The sequence below is a fragment of the Saccopteryx bilineata genome, chromosome 6 (genome assembly GCF_036850765.1).
Source record: "Saccopteryx bilineata isolate mSacBil1 chromosome 6, mSacBil1_pri_phased_curated, whole genome shotgun sequence".
In the NCBI taxonomy this organism is placed as follows: Eukaryota; Metazoa; Chordata; class Mammalia; order Chiroptera; family Emballonuridae; genus Saccopteryx; species Saccopteryx bilineata.
Window position 1 is genome coordinate 201,341,927 of NC_089495.1, and position 21,061 is coordinate 201,362,987.

General features: G+C 52.9%; 1 protein-coding gene across 2 annotated transcripts; it reads left to right on the forward strand.

Moving 5' to 3' along the window:
- The first annotated feature begins 589 nt into the window (after positions 1-589).
- Positions 590-21,019, forward strand: SLA2 (Src like adaptor 2). 2 transcript variants are annotated; one of them, XM_066234194.1, is made up of 8 exons: positions 590-1,088; positions 3,775-3,908; positions 6,934-7,033; positions 7,379-7,465; positions 7,813-7,916; positions 18,818-18,967; positions 19,716-19,848; positions 20,185-21,019. In XM_066234194.1, exons 2-8 carry the CDS (start codon positions 3,818-3,820, stop codon positions 20,342-20,344), a joined length of 825 nt encoding a protein of 274 aa, XP_066090291.1. In that variant the 5' UTR covers positions 590-1,088; positions 3,775-3,817; the 3' UTR covers positions 20,345-21,019. The 2 variants fall into 2 exon arrangements, with proteins under 2 accessions (XP_066090291.1, XP_066090293.1); XM_066234196.1 differs by lacking the exon at positions 590-1,088 and adding an exon at positions 2,378-2,491.
- The last annotated feature ends 42 nt before the right edge of the window (positions 21,020-21,061 follow it).

Here is a 21,061-nt window from a genome sequence, read left to right on the forward strand (position 1 = left end):
TCAGTGACTAAAGGTAACATCAATCAAAAGCAATTATATCAGAGGTTATTTATCCCATTCGAGTGATTCCCGAGGTAGGGATGTGCATCAGAGTCACCTGGGGGGCTTGTGAAAGATTATTGGCCCCACCCACAGAGTTTCTGATCCAGTAGATCCGAGGATTTACATGTCTAACAAATTCCTGGGTGATGCTGAGGCCGCTGGTCTGGGGAGCACACCTGGAGAACCGCTGCCCAAAGGTCTTGCTCCTCAGAGGGTCTGCAGACCAGCAACCTGGGTATCACCTGGGAGTAGTTAGCAATACAGAATCTCGAACCCTGCCCCAGACCCCCGAACCCGAATCTGCTGCTCAACAAGATCCCTGGGCAATTCCTATACACGTTAGAGGTTGGGCCCCATCGCTCCAAGGCAGTGCTTCCCAGACTTGCTAGTCAAAGGAATCTCAACATGTTTAAAATTCAGATTCCTAGGCTGTTCCTCCGGTGACTTGGGTTCAGATGTGGGAGGATTCTGACACAAACAAGCCCCTCAGGTGATTGTTATGATCAGAGAACATGGGAAACACCTGTTCATTTACCTTGGTTCTGTGTTCCTGGGGCAAGTCCAAGCCAGAAGGCCAGAAAAAACCACCTCTCCCTCCAGGATGGTGAAGAGGCAGCCGCTTCTCCCCCAGAAACAGGAACTTGGGGAAGGTGGCTCCCTGATGGGCTGTGATGCCGTCAGAGGAAATGGGTGGTTGTGAGAACCACAGAGTCTGCAGATGTGAGCTGGGAGCCCCAAGGACCCTGCGCAGAGCTCAAAGAGCCCTGGGCCTTCGTCCCTGGCCCTCTGTGCTGGGAGGGTCACCCAGTCGGGGCTCCTGCCCCATCCCACGTGCACAAACCACTGACCACAGCCAGATACGGAGCTACCCAGAGCGATACCAAGAGCCTCTCCCTGAAGATCTCCCAGGCCAAGAGGGTCCTGGATGTCCTAGGACTAAGGATGTTGACAGGCTTCCAGAAGGGCCCCCCAGAGCCCTAACCTCTCCAGCCAAAGCACACGTCTCGGCCAAGCCCCCACCAAGAACCTCTGATGGCAGGAAACCAGTAAGTATGCTTGGTTTTTTCCGATGGCCTTGGGATTGTGAGGAAGGGTGGTCCATCCCCTCATGGACTGGACATGGGCTTTACAGTTGGGGGAAGAAGTTCAAGGCGAAGAAATGTTTCTACCGAGGCTGTAAGAGGGGTGATTTCTAAGGGTCCCTGCCGGCCTCTGTTCTCCACCTTTGTCTTCTGGAGAATTACATTGTGCCTTCCCTCTTGTCTGCTTGCCCAGTCTGGTCTCACCTCAGTGTGTGACTTTGGGCTCTCTGGGCCCAAGCCTTTCACCGTCAGTGAATGAGCCTGGATTATATATAATCTCTGAAGACAACGTTCAATTTGAATGTTGGTCAGTTCCTCGCAAAAGAGTGATTATTAGTTGAAAGGGAGGGAGCTCAGTCCAAATTCATCACTTTTTACTTCACCCCTGAGAAATTCTCTGAGGCACAAAAACACAAAGTCCAGAGATCACAGACCCAGCTCAGCACTAACCAGCTGTGTGACCGTGAGAGCAAGGCTGCACTCTCTGGGCTGTGCTTCTTGTATCTGAATGGGAGTCAAAGGCCAACCTCTCAAAGGATCGAATGGAACAGTCGTGGGCATTGTGCTGATCTCGGCTGCTTTATACTAACTCTTTCCTCCACCCACTGGCCCAGGTCCCCTGGAAAGTGCCTAACGCATAGGAAGTAGTTCAGAGACTTACCTAATTAATGATTAGGTTCTGTCTCTTGAAAGTTTTGTGCCAACGCCTCCTCCTAGACCTGCCCGTGCTGTGGCCTTCTGGCCTTCATTTTGCCCCTCAGGGGGGCTTCCTGACCCCTCCAGGTGGAGGGAGCTAGCAGAGGGGCTGGGACTCCCAGCCTGACTGCAGGCCCATCCCCCAGCCCCACCTGCACGGAGAAGTTTCTGGGTTCAGTGCAAAATTGTGGTGACTTTGTCTTGCTGAAAGAGGGAAAAGGAAACGAACCTTTACTGAGGACCCAGTCTGTGCCGGGCTCCTTGACTTCCCCCGCCCCAAGCCGGTGAAACTCAGTGCTATTCCTGATTCACAGACAAGACTCAGAAAGGTTGCGTGCTTTCTCTGGGGTCACACAGCCTGTTTGGCCTGAATTAACCACTTGTGCCACCCAGGAAAGATCCCCCCCCCCCGGGAGTTTCTGGATCCGTGTCTGCACAGTTAAGCGCAGAGCCTGTCACTCATTCTGGGGGGGGGGGGGGGGGGAGACGGGAGCAGCAGGAATGTTGAAAACCTGACTTCCTGGCAGGGTGGCTTGGGAGTGAGAGAATCAGATGCCTGAGGAGTCAGCAGGAAGTGCCTGCCAGGAGCCATTTTCTAGTTGGGCCCGTTTTGTATTAAAGAGCGCCTGTCCCATGGATACTGAGTTTCCCGTGGGAGGCAGCAGAAGCAGGTACTGTTCTCCCTGTGTCGACACCAGACTGCAGAGCAGAGGATGCTGCCCTTGCACAGATGGCTGTTCCCTCCTCTACGGCAGGACCTTGACTCCAGACAGGCCGGGCCTGTGAGGCCACGGAAGTCAGTCTGTGATAGAGACAGACACCTGTCCTCACTGAGGCGTGCTGCCAGGGGTCAAAGGCAAGAATGGAGCCTGCAGTATCACCAAACTAGCTTAGCTATGCCTGTCTGTCTCTGAAAAGAATGAAGCCACCTCCCCAAAACATTTTAAAAAGAGTGTTTGGAAAAATCAGCTTTGCCCTGGAAACCTGGGAATTTAAATTATTTGAAGGGAAAGACCTGTCCAAGAGCTAATAATTTCTTGCATGCATTTAGTTAATGTGTATTGAGTACCTTCTGTGGCCCAAGGGCCTCACAAAATGCTGAGAAACCGGGCAGAGAAAGAGAGGTCCTGTCTTCACTGAGCTGTAGAATAACGGCCTGTTAAGTAAAAGCTTTAATATGTGAATAACAAAATGGGAAGAAACACAAGAAGGAGCCAAGAGAGGAAAGGGAAAGCTCGCAGGGGCAGCGTCTGGCGAGGGGACATTTGAGGCGTGATAAAGGACGAGCAGGGTGCCTTATCTCTGAGACCATGTGTTAAGTATTGCTATCCCCATTTTTCAGATGAGGAAATGGAGGCAGAGAGAGGAAGTAGGTCAACAGCCAGTCCTCCAAAGCCTTGCAAGTCCTCACTGTCATACCGCCTCCCAGTCATCTTTGCCCTGTGACACCAATAAGTCTGCTCGAAGTCACCTTAGTTTGTTGTAACACCAGGTCCCCATTGCCTGCTTCTAACCCTAGCCAAGGGTCCTGGTATGCCGGGAATGAACTCTGTCCTGTCATTGACCCCTGTCACACAGTGGCAGACTATGATCCCAGGTCAGGAAATGGTTCTGAGTAGGCCATCATCGGAATGACCGGCAAGGGCTGGGGGTTCAGGGAATGAGATCAAGGCAGCCCTGGGGGGGGGGCATTTCAGCCAATGGGAGGGCACACCACACACACAGAGCCCAGAAACAGACCAGGGCATGGCCGCAGCATAGTACAGATGGGATAGAACCGGGTCTGGTTTGTAGAGAGCCCTCGGAGGGGGGGGGGGGCTGGAGCTGGTCCTGATTTGGGGGCGGTGGTGTTTGCATGCATCAGCAAGGAGGTCAGCAGGACAGAGCCACGGAGGCAGGGTGTCTGGGGACCAGGCCTGGAGCCAGAGCTCTGTCCCCATCACATCTCTTTCAGATTTCTCTCGACAGTGTGCTTCTGAGAGTTCTGCTGAGGAACGATGGGAAGTCAGCCCAGCAGAGGGAAAACCCTGCCCAGCCCCAGCCCCAGCCCCACTGTCCAAGACCAAGGCCCCATACCCACGCAACCAGGTGAGCCGCGGGACCCGGGACAGCCAGGTCTTTCCCAGGCGCCATGAGGCTGCATGGGGCCTTCCCGTCCAGCCTCCAACACAGCTTCACGTGTCAGTGAGTGCCACTGTGTACCGTGTCCTGCCGAGTGCGCCGTACACGCAGGGCCCTGCCCTTAGCGCTTGTATGTCAGCGGTCAACGTTAAACCACCAGGTGCAGTAGGAAATCTGAGGGAGTGACGGGTGCTCGCCAGGAGGGCATGGCCGTGCCCCGGGCATCTGCCCAGGCCTCCTTCCTCCTCCACCAAGTGCCATTTGGAGACTGGGCTGGCAGTCCACCTCTGTAGCTCTCCACGCCTGCTCTCTCTGTCACACCTACTGAAGTTAGAATTCATTTAAAGGAGAGAAAATTCACTGTTCAGCTCCTCTGTCACACTAGGTGCATGGCAAGTGCTGGCTACCTTAATTGGACAGCAAAATTATAGAACATTTCCATTCACGCAGGAAGTTCTGTTAGATAGTGGTGCTCCGAAGAGGCTCTTACTCGGAGAGGCACTGTGAATACTGGAAGCAAACTGCGAGCTGTGACAATCGGAAAAAATGAGCTTGTTCGATGCATATGCTGAATGAACCTCTGGCCATGATTTTTCAATGTAGTCCTGGCTAAGAATATTACATTTTAGGACAATTAGACAATCAGAATAAATTCTAATGTTTTGATGTCAAAGCTACAGCCCCCAGCCCTGGCCGGTTGGCTCAGTGGTAGAGCTTCAGCCCAGCGTGTGGATGTCCTGGATTCAATTCCTGGTCAGGGCACACAGGAGAAGCGTCTATCTGCTTCTCCACCTTTCCCCTCCCCACCGCCTCTTCCCTTCCATAGCAATAGCTTAACACCATAGCATCATAGCAATAGCATAGCACCATAGCAATAGCTTGATTGCTTTGAGTGCATCGGCCCTGGGCACTGAGGATGGCTCTGTGGAGCCTCTGTCCCAGACACTAAAAGTAGCTCGGTTGCAAGCATGGCCCCAGGTGGGCAAAGCAACAGCTCCAGATGGGGGTTGCTGGATGGATCCCGGTTGGGGAGCATGCGGGAGTCTGCCTCTCTGTCTCCCCTCCTCACTTGGAAAAGAAGAAGAAAAAAACTACAGCTCCCAGTTTGTTCTTGTTCCCCAAAATAGCCCACAAATTTTTTCTCAAATCACATCCTGATTTGGGGTTTTGATCATGTATTCATTAGAGTTCTGAGAGAAACAGAACCACAGACCAATTGTGTGTGTGTGTGTGTGTGTGTGTGTGTGGTGTGTGTGTAGACACAGGAAGAGTTTATTTTAAGAAATTGGCTCATGCAGTTGGGGCTGGCAAGTCTCACGTTTGTGGGGCCAGTGGGCAGGCTGGAGACCCAGGGAAGGGCAGACGCTGCCAAGCTCCAGAGTTGAGTCTGGAGGCAGAATTCCCTCCTCAGGAGACCTCGGTTTGTTCCTTCTGTCTTCAGTGGACTGGGAGAGGCCCACCACCATTATGGAGGATAATCTGTTTTATTCAGAACCTACTGATTTTAATGCTAATCTCATCTTAAAAATATCTTCAGAATGACATCTAGACTGGTGTTTGACCCAATATCTGGGGACTGTGGGCTAGCCACATTGAGACATAGAATGAACCATCACAGATAACAAGGTTACTCTACCAAGCAGGACTTCTAGGAGGAAGGACCGGGGTATACACTTAAACAGGACTAGAAGACTGCAGGCATCCCCAAACTACGGCCCGTGGGCTGCATGCGGCCCCCTGAGGCCATTTATCCGGCCCCCGCCACACTTCCAGAAGGGGCACCTCTTTCATTGGTGGTCAGTGAGAGGAGCACTGTATGTGGCAGCCCTCCAATGGTCTGAGGGACAGTGAACTGGCCCCCTGTGTAAAAAGTTTGGGGACCTCTGCGTAGAGCCAGGTGTCTACATACTAGTGTTTGGGCAGGAAACCTCCCCTGCAATGTCTGGGCTTCCTTCATCTCCCTGTTACCGCCCTCCCCGGGCCCTCCAGGCCCTGGCCGTAGCCACTCGGCCTGCACAGAGAGCCGGGGCCCCGCAGGCCAGGCAGGAAGAGACCTGGAAACCACACAGACCTGTCCCGTGTTTCCTCTGACTCTCACCACAGGCAGTGGCCCCTGGGCTGCTCTGAGTCAGGCCCAGGCTACTGGCGGGGATGGCAGTGGGGGTGGGAGGGGTGAGCCCCCTTGTGCAGGTGTCCTGCCTTCGGGGCCTGAGGTGAACTCTGTTCCCCCCCTCTGCCAGGGTCTCTGGGGAAAGGACAGGCGCCTCTCAGAAGGTCTGTCTCTGGTCCCAGAAGCAGGGTGGATTTGGGGCAGTCTTTCCATGAGTCACCTCTTTGCCCACCCGTGTTGCATCCGTCCGAAGGCTCTGCCATGGACCAGGCCTTGTACACACAGGACCAGGGCTCACAGCAGTGGATAAGACAGGCGCAGTCCCTGCCTTCGGGGGCAGTCACATCCCAGAGACAGGTGCTTAACCATTCACCAGTTACAAGTGTGTTAGATTTTAGCAAGGATGTGTTTTAAGGGACAGGGACCAAAAGTGTCTGCTAAGGGGTTTGTCAGGGGAGGGGTCGCTCAGGAAGGGACATTTCGTCTGAGGAGTGAAGGCTGAAAGTGAGTCAGCTGGGTGGAAAGGAGCCATCGAGGGGACAGCACAGGAGGCTGAGAGGTTCTAGGGGTGCACACCAGGGTGTCCGGGCGGGAAAGGGGCCCTTCCCGGCTTGCTAGTTCCACCCCTATTGCAGGACTCCCTCCGCAAGGCTCGCCTGCACTGTTCGTTCAGGCATCGGGCGTTTCCATGCCCTGTGTGACGGCCGTGGGCTCGAAGGGCTTCCTGTCCGGGGTCACTGCAGGGATCTCCATGCGTGTCTGAGAGGAGCCAGCCTAGGGTGCCCGTGGGTGGGGGTGACGGCAGGATCCCAGACTCTGCTGGACCTCATGTCTGTAGAGAGGGCTGGCCGACAGGGTGACCATCTCTGTCCATCCATGCAGAGAGGAGCAAGGCCACAGCCGTGGCCCTGGGCAGTTTCCCGGTGGGCGAGCAGGCAGAGCTGTCACTGAGACTGGGGGAGCCGCTGACCATCATTTCTGAGTGAGTCACTCCAAGTACACCGTGTGGGATGCTCTGCCCCCCCCTCCCCATACTTGCGGATGCACTGATGGGAGCAGGGCACCTCCGTCCAGGAGAAAAGAGCACGGCCTTTGGTGCCAAGCTCCCATGTGGCCCTGTTGGTGGGGTTTCAGGCAGCGTGGCACGCCTGCAGAGAAAAGCAGTGGTGGGCAGGGGGCCTGCATCATGCCACCTACACCCAGGGCTACCTGGACGGCTGGTGCCAGGAACTCAGGTGGGGTCCAGCCTGCAGGGCCCTTGTGGATCCCAAGAGAGCAGTTTCCGGGGCCTTGCCTTCTGAGGGGCATCTCCCTCCTTTCTCTGCAGGGGCGGAGACTGGTGGACGGTGCTGTCGGAGGTCTCAGGCAGAGAGTACAGCATTCCCAGCGTCCACGTGGCCAAAGTCTCTCATGGGTGAGTTCCCACTGCAGACCCTGCCTTACGGGACGGTGCCGCTTTCCCCTCCCCCTGGCGTGGTCCTTTATGCCCAGTCCTGTGCTGAGCACCGCTCGGGTGGGAGCGTCAGGCCCGGGCCCTGCCTTCAAGAAGAGCAGGTACTCTCTCAAGTTGGCTGGGGGGACTTGGAGCCCAGAGGAAAAAGGGTTTCCAGGAGATGGGAGCAGCTGAGGTGTCGCCGAGGGAGGGCCACACAGGGGCCACAGGGTCTCCTACGAAGCACAAGCTCTGAGTGAGTGACACAGGAGGTGACTCCGGAGCAGACTGCGCCGGCAGGGAGAGGACATGCCGTGCTTCCTCTCCAGGTGGCTGTACGAGGGCCTGAGCCGGGAGAAGGCCGAGGAGCTGCTGTTGCTGCCCGGAAACCCCGGAGGGGCCTTCCTCATCCGGGAGAGCCAGACCAGGCGAGGTGGGTACGCGCCCTGCCAGGGCTTTCCCTTTGAATGCCAAGAGCCACCTGTGGTGTGACTGGGGGCAGGGTTGGGGGGAGAGTGGGGGCGTGGAGACCAAGTGCAGAGGGCCGGAGCAGGCAGGCTGGCCAGCTGGCTGCGTGCCGCTGCCCTCAGAGCCCAGCAGCAATTGAGCAATGACCGCATTTCGAACAGGGTGCAGATGGCCCACGATAGGGACTCAGGCTCGGCAACACTCGGCAACTGGTGTAATATAGTCACAGACCCTCCCTCCCCGACCAGCAGTGACTTCTCCCTCCCCAAGACACAACACAATCCTGTTCTCTTGGCAAGAAGTTGACAAGCTCTCTGTGCTTTGGGGCACTGGCCAGTCAGACCCCAAAAACCCATTAGAAATCATTCTTGTGACCTTCCTCTCTCTGCTGTTCAGATGGCGAAAGAGGCCCACAGAGGCCCAGGGACAGGTCAGGGTGCACATTCTCCCACCTCACGTGCAAGGCCTCTGCAAACAAAACACAAAGTCGACAGTCTGTCTCTGATGCCCCGGCCCCCCTCTGCGCCACGGCCGAGTCCCTCAGAGCAGAGGGAGAGACGGACGCTGAAGGGGTGCAGCAGCCGCCTTGGTGATAGACCGTTTCAGTGCCTTCGGACAACCCTGTGAGGGCTGCTCCTCCATTGTCCCCATTTTACAGAGAAGGAAACTGAGGCTTAGAGAAGAGAAACGACTTGCCTGGGGAGACACAGTTAGAAAGTGCAGAGCTGGGGCTCTGGCTGGGTAGCTCAGTTGGTTTTACCATCGCCCTGATACGCCAAGGTTGTGAGTTCGATCCCCAGTCAAAGCACAGACAAGAATCAACCAATGAATGCATAAATAAGTGGAACAGCAAATTGATGTTTCTCTCTTTCTCTTTCTCTCTCTCTCTAATCAATAAATGCAATTAAAAAAGAAAAGAAGTACAGAGCTGGGATTCAAGCCCAGCTGGGGTTCACCTCACTTAACACACCCAAGAAGGGCCCACGTGGGACAGTAATGGTCGAGCAGCAAGCACAGTGGTGGGTCAGGGAGGGGATACTCAGAGGTGAGGACCGGCCTCCTGTCCTTGTCCTAATTTGAACCAGCTGTGACGGGCTGTCAGGGTCCTTGGCTCTCTGCTCAGTGTCCCTCCTGGAGCCGCCCCAGCGAGCCCTGGCCTCCCCTCCTCCTGGGGCAGCACCCCAGGTTGCCCTCTCCCAGCCGCTCCTGTATTCTCCGGGCTGCACGAGCATCCCACCCCCACACACACCCATGGGCGTTCTGGGGTTGGGGGCTGGGTCCGAGCGCAGCAACTGCAAACAGGAAACCACAGCGGCGGTGCTGACTTGGGTCAGGGGCCTGTAGACAGGGCCCCAGGGAGCACTGGAAGCCACAGGAAGTGCTTGGGGATCAGCTCACCACCCCCACTCCTCTGGCCGGGCTCACCCCCGAGAGCACACTGACCGGCCCGATGGCCACCCTGCCCCTTTCTAAGAAGGCACCTGTGCGAGGGGAAGCAGCTCAGAAGTAAAGGAGAAGGCAGGGAAGGACCCACACTGTCACAGGGCTGCAGGTTAGATGTGACTGAGCTTCCCCATAGCCAACACCATGGGCATAGATCACAGCGCAGCCCTCAGTATCAAACAGAGGATCCGATTTGCCAGTTCCGCAGGAAAGGCAAAGGTTTCCGTGGTACTGACTTCTAATAGCTCATCTGGGACTCCCTTCTGGGCAGTTTGTCAAGCTGGAAACCATGATTCATCTTTAGGCCATGAAATCAGTTTAGTTCAGTTGTTATGACCAGAGGGTCTCAAACCTGTGCAGGCATCAGAATCACCTGGAAAGCTTGTTAGAACAGAGAACTGGTCCCCGGCCTGTGGTGGCAGCATGGATGGGGCGTTGGCCTGGAACGCTGAGGTCCCTGGGTTCGAGGCCCCAGGCTCACCCGCTCAAGGCACATACGGGAAGCAACTACTACCAGTTGATGTTTCCCGCTTCCTCCCGCTCCCGCCACCTTTCTCTCTCTCTCTCCACTCTCTAAAACCAGTAAGTAAAATCTTTAAAAGAACAAAGAACTGGCCCACACCCAGCAGTTCTGATTCCATAGGTCTGGGCAATGCCTGAGAATTTGCCTTTTAACTAGTCACAGGTGACGCTGTTGGTCTGGTGACCAGACTTGAAGGACTGCTGGTTTTGCCCTGGTCGGGTAGCTCAGTCGGTTAGACTGTCATCCGAGACACCAAGGTTGTGGGTTCAATCCCCAGTCAGGGCACATACGGAAGGCAACCAATGAATGCACAAGTCAGATGAATGCTTTCTTGTCTCTCTCTCCCCCTTCTCCGTCTCTCTAAAATCAATCAATTAAAAAAAAACAAACTACTTGTTTTAAGAACCTTAGCTGTCTGTTGGAATCACCTGGGAAAGCTTTGTAAACAACTGGTGCTGCCCCCCCCCCCCCGAGTTTCTGATTGAATTAGTTAGGGGTGTGGCCTGGGCCCTGAAATCTGTAAAAAACCTCCCCCAGGTGATTCTTTTAAGTGAGTGGAGGAGAGGGAGAGACAAACTCCCACATGTGCCGCAACTGGGAGCCACCCAGCAACCCCTATTTGGGGCTGATGCTTGAATCAACTGAGCTATCCTCAGTACGCAGGACTGATGCTCAAACCAATCAAGCCACTGGCTGCTGGAGGGGAAGAGAGAAGGGGGAGAGGGAGGGGAAGAGAGAAGGGGGAGAGGGAGGGGAAGAGAAGCAGATGCTTATTTCTTACGTGTGCCCTGACTGGGGATCAAACCCAGGACGTCCACACACCAAGCCAATGCTCAGTCCACTGAGCCAACTGGCCAGGGCCAAGGTGATTCTTTTCTTTGCTGGTCTGCTTGTTCATTTACTTGGTGTTTTTTTTTGTTTTTTGTTTTTTGTTTTTTTTGTATTTTTCTGAAGCTGGAAACGGGGAGAGACAGTCAGACAGACTCCCGCATGCGCCCGACCGGGATCCACCCGGCACGCCCACCAGGGACAACGCTCTGCCCACCAGGGGGCGATGCTCTGCCCCTCCGGGGCGTCGCTCTGTTGCGACTAGAGCCACTCTAGCGCCTGGGGCAGAGGCCAAGGAGCCATCCCCAGCGCCCGGGCCATCTTTGCTCCAATGGAGCCTTGGCTGCGGGAGGGGAAGAGAGAGACAGAGAGGAAGGAGGGGGTTGTGGAGAAGCAAATGGGCGCTTCTCCTATGTGCCCTGGCCGGGAACCGAACCCAGGTCCCCTGCACGCCAGGCCGATGCTCCACCGCCGAGCCAACTGGCCAGGGCCCATTTACTTGTTTTTTAGCTTCCACATACAAGTGACATCATCTGGCATCTGCCTTTCCCTGTCTGACTTACTTCACTCAGCACAGCACCCTCTAGGTCCATCCATGTTGTTGCAGACGGCAAGATTTCATCCTTTTTTATGGCCGAGTCCTATTCCATTGTACACATGCACCACTTCTTTACCACTCAGCTACTGGTGGGCACTTAGGATGCTTCCAGATCTTAGCTATTGTAAATAGTGCTGCAGTGAACATATGGATTCACATCTTTTTCCATTTAGTGTTTTGCCCGCAGGTGATTCTGAGGCATAGCCAGGGTAAAGCCCAAGGTCCTGTAACCCACTGATTCAGTGGGTCTGGACCAGTGAGTGAAATAACAGCAGAAAACATCAGAGCGCGTCACTGCGGTTGGGGAAAATACTTCAGCAAACTTATTTGTGTCCTGGGTCACAGTGTAAAATTTCACATTGTGGTTTGTGGTAAAAAAAAAAAAAAAAAAAAAAAAACTTTGACCCCGCAGCCCTAGTGGCCCAAATAACATCCTAGAGCCGTGCCTCTTGGGCCTGAGCGTACAGGAATTGTCAGGGGAATGTCCTGAGGGTGTACTTATAAGCCCCACCTCAGCTCTCTTGAGTCAGATTGCTGGGCACAGAGTACAGAAATCTGCTTTCTTCACAACCCTCCCCTGTACAAATGGTTCTTGCATTTTTTTTAAGTTTGAAAACGCACTTCCCATCTGGGGAACCCAAAATAAGTAATAGAGACTACGTGTTTTACGTGAACACAGTGCATCTTGTCATGTACAACTAGGTAACTGTTGACTGAGCCAGTGATATCAGGACCGGCTTTTCTTTGGCGCAAGGTGCAGAGATACCTCTGGGAGGGTAATTCTGCAGGGCCTTCGAGCCTGTGAGTGGACGGAGGAGGAAGGCCTGAGGCCTGTCAGCTCCCAAGAACCCTACTCAGGGTCTGGAGGGGGGAGGGGACAGCCCGCCACCCCTTTCCCCAGAGTCCCTCTTGGCTACCTGATTGTGGTCTAGGCCAGCGGGGAGCTATGACAGGGCCCAGGTCAGACCCAAAACCTTGGTCTGTGAGGAGGCAGTGAAGACTTCGTGGAGATCACAGGACTGCTCCAGAGGTCAACGCCAGGGCCAGGCCCCAACAGCATCACCGCCTTGCCTTCCTGTTGTCCTACTATGTGTTCTGTATCAGCCGCTGTAAAGGTGACTGATGAGCAAGACGTGCTTCCTGCCACTGAAGGGCTCCCCTCTGCCCATTCTGTCAGTGAGGAAACATTAAGCCTCTCCTGGGAGTCAGCCTGCCGACTCGTGGCTCCGGTCCTCAGGCTGCTGTCGGGGCGTCTAAGGTTCAGCATCCTCGCGGACATTAGTGTCTCAGAAACCTCAGAGAGGAAGGCCCACCCCCCACACAGCTCCTAACCTGATTCCTCATACTGTGGGCCCCACCCTCCTCCTGGCAGTCCTCAGAGCACCGAGAACTTGGCACCTGACCCCAGAGCTCCCTGTAGGCCTGCATGTGACATTGGCTAAGACTTGCGGGGCCTTTCCAGAGTGAGGACTTTGGATTTAAGTATAACTGGGTGGGGGCGGGGTGCTGGGTAGGGGAGTGGTGACCTGATCTCGATTGCTACAAAGAGAGGCTCTGGCAGGGGCTCAGGTGATCAGGGGAAGCCATGTGAGCAGTCATTGCAGGCTCCATCTGGTGAGAGCGGTCAGATTCTGGATGTGTTCTGAGCGTAGCCAGTAGGGTTTTCTGTTGGGTTGGACGTGAGGCCCGAGAGGATGGCAGCGGTCACGGGGACTCCAGGGTCAGGAGCGTAGTAATGGGTGAGGAGTGCTGCTGTTTCTGAGGCGGGAGGGTGGAGGAGGACAGAGCAGAGCCATTCCTCAGGCTGCGGTGGGCTATGTGTGCTGGCGAGGTGGATAGAGGGTTGGGTGGAGGGACAGATGACGGCACAGCAAGACCCATGGTGCCATAAAGCGCTTGTGCCTGGGCAAGCCTAGAGCCGGGGCTTCTCCTAGGCAGGGAAGGTGTTCTGGAGAAGGAGTTGTCTGGGAAGAACTAAGTTCTAAAGGGAAGGATGGGGGTTACTCAGGAGGAAGAGTGTTAAGTATAAAGGGAACAGTGCGAGCACAGGACCAGGCCAGAGACTGCCAACTGTACTTCATCACCTGGATCCTCGTGGAGATCTGGTCAGACTGGGACAGTTATTATCACTCTTTCCAGATGAACAAACAGATCTGAAAGGTCAAATAATGGGTCTTAAAGACACTGCTAGCGAGTGAGGAGCATCAGGGGTGTTGCAGTGCGTGGCTCTGAGTGCGACTGAAACCCAGGGAGTCTGAGTTGAAAGGGACTGGGATGGGGAGAGAGCAGCAGGCATCTGGGACTGGCTGGGACATGCGGTGAAAGGAACAATGGGCCACCCGGGCACAGAGGCCAGTCACAGGTCTCCTTGATAGCTAACCTGTCCCCACAATGTTGACAGCCCCACGTGCGTTTGACAGAGCTTGCTGACTATACCCTTTCTGGTTCTAGTAACCGTAGTGACAGTGGCCAGAGTGGGCAGCTGAAGAACCAGGCAGAGGAGGTATAGAGGAGAGGGAGAGACAGAGAGAGAGGAGAGACAGAAGGGGGGGAGGAGCTGGAAGCATCAACTCCCATATGTACCTTGACCAGGCAAGCCCAGGGTTTCGAACCCGCGACCTCAGCATTTCCAGGTCGACGCTTTATCCACTGTGCCACCACAGGTTGAGACTATTCTTAAAAGTACAGAGGTCAAGAAGCCTCTAGAACAGGGGTCCCCAAACTTTTTACACAGCGGGCCAGTTCACTGTCCCTCAGACTGTTGGAGGACCGCAGTATGAACAAATCCCTATGCACACTGCACATATCTTATTTTAAAGTAAAAAAAACAAAACGGGAACAAATATAATATTTAAAATAAAAGAACAAGTAAATTTCAATCAACAAACTGACCAATATTTCAATGGGAACTATGCTCCTCTCACTGACCACCAATGAAAGAGGTGCCCCTTCCGGAAGTGCTGCGGGGGCCGGATAAATGGCCTCAGAGGGACCCCTGCTCTAGAATGAGGTAGAGAACAAGCAAAAGGAAGTAGGGACCCTATTCCACACTTCTCTTTGTATCCTATAGCCTTGCTAAATTCATTTATTAGTTCTAGTAGCTTTTTCTTTTATAGATTTCTTAGCATTTTCTACATATATGATCATATTATCTATAAATACAGTTTATTTATTTTCCAATTCATGTATCTTTTATGTCTTTTTTTTTTTTTTTTTTTTTTTTTTGCATTATTGCACTGGCTAGGACCTCTAGTATGAATGAAGTGGTGAGTACATTTTTGCTATGTTCCCAATGTCAACAAAAATGTCCAGAAAAGTGCAGGAAAAGAGAGACTTTATTCAGGTGAAACATTTTGCAAACCAGAGACATGCAGGCTGCAGTTGCCACTAAGAGTACACTCTACCAAGACAAAGGGGAGGCTGCCTTTTGTAGGGAAGATTCCCAACTGGTCCAATTTTATACAAATTAGGTCTCCAAATTCATAGTTCTGAATGGTCTGAATTATGCAGATCTGATTGGTCAGTATCATGTGTTTTGATTGGTCATTATATGGCAGTTCTTATTGGTTGGTATAGATGCAAACGAGGATACAGTTGTGCAGTTCTGATTGGATAGGGCAGCTTTCAGTCCATTGCCTGAAAGACAAAACCAGGGCTTCCCTGCAGTGGTTAACTCAGCACAAACAATCAAGGCTAGTGCCAGAAGCCCAGAGTTCACTCTGAGGTTCTTCCCAGTACACAGAGTGAGGAGCCCCTGCCAGTAAATGACCCTTAGGCTCTTATTCATTAAATTTGGGCACTGGGGCCTGACCAGGCGGTGGCGCAGTGGATAGAGCATCAGACTGGGATGTGGAGGACCCAGGTTCGAGACCACGAGCTCGCCAGCTTGAGCGTGGGCTCATCTGGCCTGAGCAGAAAGCTCACCAGCTTGGACCCAAGGTCATTGGCTCGATCAAGAGGTCACTCGGTCTGCTGAAGGCCCATAGTCAAGGCACATATGAGAAAGCAATCAATGAACAACTAAGGTGTCTCAATGAGAAACTGATAATTGATGCTTCTCATCTCTCTCCATTCCTGTCTGTCTGTCCCTGTCTATCCTCCTCTGTCCCTGTTTAAAAAAAAAAAAAAATTGGGGGCACTAGGTCCATGGTCCATGATGGCTGGATAGCTTGGCTAGTTAGAGCATTGTCCTGATGCACAGAGGTTGCTGGTTCAATCCCTGGTCAGGGCCCATACAGGAACAGACCGATGTTCCTGTCTCTCTCTCTTCCTCTCTCTGAAACCAGTAAGTAAAAATATTTGATAATGTATTTTTAAAATTTGGGCCATTGGTTGACCATGGGGAGTCCATTTCAGCAGATGAATTCCTTCTTGGGGTTCACATCAAATAAATCTTACTTCTCAGGGTCCACACCAATCTCAGAAGGTCAAATTTATTCTTTCGCAGTAAGTGTGAAGTTACTGACAGATTTTTCAGATGCTCTGTCAGGTTGAGAAAAACTGTCCTTCTGTGGTGGGCAGGATAATAGCCCCCCTTCAAAGATGTATAAGTCCTGATCACTGGAACCTGTGAATATGTTCCTCTCACTGCAAACAAGTTTGTAGATGTGATTGATTTTGAGATAGGGAGATTTTGAAATCATGGATTAGCCAGAGAAACCCAAAGCACAAGTGGAAGGCAGAACGGTCAGAATTTGGGAGTGATTGGCAGGTGCCATACTGCTGGCTTTGAGATGGAGAAAGGGGCCAGGATTTAAGGAATGCAGGTGGCTTCTAGAAACTGAAAGGCAAAGAAATCCATTCTCCTCTGGAACCTGGAGAAGAAACACAGGCCTGCTGATACATGGATTTTAGTTCAGCAATTTAGTGTCTTAAAGCAACACAAAGTTATTAGCTTACAGTTATGGAGTTCATAAATCTAAAATGGGTTTCACAGAACTAGCAATAAGAACCGATTATATCTTCTATTCATAGTTTTCTCTGGTTTTGTGGGAGGTGATGGGTATTGAATTTTGTCAAGTGATTTTTCTATATTTCTCCACGGGATCATGTTTTTCTCCTTTATTCTAGTAATACAGTGAATTATACTGATAAATTATTTCATTTTTTAAAAACTTATTGATTTTAGAATGAATACAATTTCTTTAACAGATATAGAGCTATTCAAAATTTGTATGTCTTGTGTCAGTTTTGGAAATTTGTACCTTTTAAGGGATTCTCTATGTCATCCAAGTTGTGGGATTTACTGACATAAAATTGCTTGTAATATGCCCTTATTATCCTTCTAAGGTGTGTCAGGCAGGGGGATTCATTTCTTTAGTTAACATTTCATGAAAACCAAATGGGGCCTGACCAGGCAGTGGCACAGTGGATGGAGCATCAACCTGGGATGCTGAGGACCCAGGTTTGAAACCCAGAGGTCGCTGGCTTGAGCGTGGGATCAATGACTTGAGCATGGGATCATAGACATGACCTTATGGTTGCTGGCTTAAGCTCAAGGTCGCTGGCTCAAGCAAGGGGTCACTGGCTCAGGTGGAGCCTCCCGGTCAAGGCACATATGAAAAAGTAATCAATGAACAAAACTAACGTGCCGCAATGATGCATTCTCATCTCTTTCCCTTCCTGTCTCTCTCTTGCTCACTAAAATAAAATAAAATAAAAAGAACCCCCCTTTACATTACCAAGTGCTCTCATATGCATCCGCATCTGCTGAAAACTATTGGAGACCTGAGTTATTATGATGCTCTTAGTTTTTTCTTTGTATTCATTTTTCAGCCATGTGCTGTCTTTGTTTAGCTAGTTTAATTAAAAGTTTTGTTGAGACCCATCAAACTGGGTCCTTTTTTTTTTTTTTTTTGGTATTTTTCTGAAGTGATAAGCGGGGAGGCAGACAGACTCCACATGCGCCCAACCGGGATCCACCCGGCATGTCCACCAGGGGGTGATGCTGTGCCCACTGAGGTGTTGTTCCACTGCAGCCAGAGCCATGGAGCCATCCTCAGCACCCGGGCCAACTTTGCTTCCATGGAGCCTTGGCTGCAGGAGGGGAAGAGAGAGACAGAGAGGAAGGAGGGGGTGGGGTGGGGTGGAGAAGCAGATGGGCTTCCCCTGTGTGCTCTGGCCAGGAATCGAACCCGGGACTTCCACACAGCAGGCCGATGCTCTACCACTGAGCAACCGGCCAGGGCCCAAACTGTGTACTTTAAACATGTACAGTATACTAAAGTATACCTCAATAAAGTTTATTTCAAGATTTTATTTATTCATTTGGGGGGGGGGGATGGAGGAGGAACAGGAAGCATCAACTCCCATATGTGCCTTGACCAGGCAAGCCCAGGGTTTCAAACTGGTGACTTCAGTGTTCCAGGCCTACATTTTATCCACTGTGCCACCACAGGTCAGGTCAAAGTTTATTTTAAAAACTAAAAAAAGCAAAACTGGAAAAATTCTATCACATGCATATAGATAATGTACATGTGTAAGTTAAAGTCTAATGAGAAAACTGACATTCAGGTGCCCACTTACCAGCTTAAGAAACTGTAGAATCCCTTTGAAGCCCCTTGCATGCTTCACTGTTAGTCATTACTTTCTTCATAGCTTTACCGCATGTGTATTCCTATGTAATAGTCTTGACTGCCTTTGACCTTTATATAAATAACCATGCTGAATATATGCTTCTGTCACTTGCTGCTTCTGATTTTTTTTTTAGGTGTTTTTTTTTTTTTAATTGACTTTAGAGAGAGAGGAAGGTAGGGAGAGAGTGACAGAAACATCAATTTGTTCCTGTATGTACCCTGACCAGGGCTTGAACCAACCTTTGCTTATCAGGACGATGCTATCCAGCCAGGGCTCTGCTCATTTTTAAGGTTTATCTGTGCTGATATACATAGTGGTTATTCACTTTTATTGCTGTATAGTCTTAAAATCCACCATTCTATTGAGTGCACATAGCTATTCAGTTTGGGGCTTTTCCAAACAGTGCTGCTGCTATGAATATTGTTCGTGCATTTCTAAGGAAACCTGCTGGGATGGCACTGCTGGCTGGTGACTAGTGCCTGTTCACCTCCACTAGTTGATGCCAGCTGCTTCCTAAGCGCTTGTACTAATTCACCTTCTCACCGCGGAGTGAGAGTTCCTTTCTCCATGTCCCTGCTGACCTGTACTGATACACTTTCACATTCTAACTCTTTTGCCCACTTGAGTCTTGATAACAGCCAACACTTAATGTTTATTTAAACTGCGCCAGGCTCTGTACTGAGTGCTGTGTGTCCATGATCTCATTTCACAAGAGCCCTATCCATTAGGTACTGTCCCTATGACCACAAGAGCAAGACTGCGTCCTTCCCTGCCAACTTCACTTCTGTCTGGGCCCGTGGCTCTTCTCTGTGGCCACCTCATCTCTTCCTCCTCCCAATCTGGGCTGGGCCGGCTCCCAGCAGGGCCTCAGTCCCTCCGTGGGCCCTTCCCTCCTCAGGCGGTTACTCCTTGTCCGTCCGCCTCAGCCGCCCTGCTTCCTGGGACCGGATCAGACACTACAGGATCCAGCGCCTCGACAATGGCTGGCTGTACATCTCGCCACGCCTCACCTTCCCCTCCCTGCAGGCCCTGGTGGACCACTACTCAGGTACGGCCTCGCCTCGCCCCCAGGAGAGTAGACAGGCTGTGGGTTTTAGGGGGCAGTGTGTCCTTAGACATTTTACCTCCTAACAACTATCCAGACAGATGGAAGAAGGGTCTGCCCTAGTTTCATGCCGTCCCATGCTAAGAAACGCAGGCCGGCAGGCCTATCTTTATCCCACGTCCCGACAGCCGCACAGACCTCCCTCATGGGCTCAGGCGTCACTCGCCCACCACTGTAGTTCCAAGTCCCCACCCCCGCAGCAGGCAGTTCTCGCCACAGGGACTAGGCCCAGACCTCTGCTGTTTGGAACTCAGCTGATTCCTGGCCATTCCTGGTGCCTGCGCCGTATCAGGCACTGGAGGAGGTGGAGGAGGTGGAGGGGCAGAGAGGCGAGCTGCCCGGGCCGCTGGAGGGTTGTGCACATGACAGATGCTGCCTGAACAGGCAAGGATTAAGCTGCCTTAGCGCCCTTCATTCCAAAGCACTTCCCTAGCCAGAAATGGCTCAGAGAGGTCAGTTTACCCAAAACCGTAGTAAATTAAGCCTCCAAAAACCTAACCCGGAATGACTTTTGATTGCATCTTGGCCTCTAGGAGACCAACAGCTTGGGGCTCACGCCCTGTGGCTTTTAGACCAGGCCTGTCTGTCTGCCAAGCCAAGCGGGTCAAACTGTCAGGGTGAGGGTGGGGCTCACTGGGCAGGTAAGCCCAGCTGGAGTCAACCACGTCAAGGGTGTAGGTCTCTTCCTCAGAGCTGGCAGATGACATCTGCTGCCTCCTCAAGAAGCCCTGTGCCCTGCGGAGAGCTGGCCCAGTCCCTGGCAAGGACATACCCCCACCTGTGATGGTGCAGAGGGCGCCCCTCAATTGGAAAGAGCTGGACAGGTGAGGGGACCCCTGGGACATGAAGCAGAGAAAGGACAGTTAGGATTCACCCCCCGGGAACCCAGGACCCAGAGTGAGCCCGCCACCCAGGGGTCCTGGGGGCCAGCCCAGGACTGGCAGGGAGGACAAAGTGGGCAAGCACACAGGCACACCTGCCTAAGAGGCCGGGATGGGAGGGAGTCAGACCAGGCAGGGTGAACAAAGAGCACCCGTCCGGAGGGGAGAACTGAAGCTGGGTTTGGGCTGATGGGGACCAGGGAGCCACTGTGCGTCTTTAGCGGGAGGGAGTATGGGTGAGTGCAGGGACAAGCCCCCACCCAGCCCTTCTCTTCGCAGCTCCCTCCTGTTCTCTGAGGCCCCTGCCACCGGGGAGGCGTCGCTCCTCAGCGAGGGGCTCCGGGAAGCCCTCAGCTCCTACATCAGCCTGACTGATGACATCTCCCTGGACGACGCCAGAGCCCAAAGCAGAGGCCTGAGACGGGAGCCGAGGCTGTAGCACCTAGAACCCTGGCTGGGCTCAGCTTGACTGGGCGCCCCCGTGGCAGGGCTGTACCCTGTGGGAGGGCAGGGACGCGGAGGCTGTCAGGGCCCCATCTTGTCCTCAGTTCCTTCGGTCAGCCCTAAGTCAAAACCCTCCTCCCAGCGCTATGACGCTGCCTGCAACCGCTGGTTCAAGTTCAGACCAGCAGCGAGCAGGGCAGGGGCTCCACAGACTGAACTTTCTTGGGGCTCTGATGTAGGCGTACCCAAGGCTGGCAATTCCAGCACATCTTCCTCCCTGCCAGCTGAATCCCATTCAAACCCCCAGCCCTGCTAGCCAGCCCCACTTACAAGGCAAAAACAGCCACAAGCATAAAGAAAAAAAAATCACTCAGAGATGGACCTATGACAGTCCAGGTCCTCAAATGTCCCCAAAGCCCCTTTTCTGGACCACTGTAGCTCTCAGATCTCAATTTCATTCTGCACCCTAGCATCTGGACGTGGCCAAGCCTTACTGGCCTTGCCATCTGCTGGCCCAATGCAAAATGACAGCTTCTGAGCCTAGCACTGTGATGGTCAGTTATAAGTGGCGCTCTCGTGCTGGCCAGGGACACTCAGGCATCAAAGGGGTAAGCCCTCTCTCCACAGAGCCTCGGCCTCAGCCTGAACCCACGAAAGGAGAGGGGCCAGGGGGAGCTGCTCAGCGGGCAGGGAGAGGAGGAGGAATGGGAGG

Bases quoted from the DNA above. Each gene is read 5' to 3' on its own strand.
- SLA2 (XM_066234194.1), top strand. From the start codon at position 3,818: ATGGGAAGTCAGCCCAGCAGAGGGAAAACCCTGCCCAGCCCCAGCCCC. The intron at 7,466-7,812 runs GTGAGTTCCCAC...CTTCCTCTCCAG, and splicing joins GTGGCCAAAGTCTCTCATGG to GTGGCTGTACGAGGGCCTGA. The intron at 18,968-19,715 runs GTACGGCCTCGC...TCTCTTCCTCAG, and splicing joins CCTGGTGGACCACTACTCAG to AGCTGGCAGATGACATCTGC.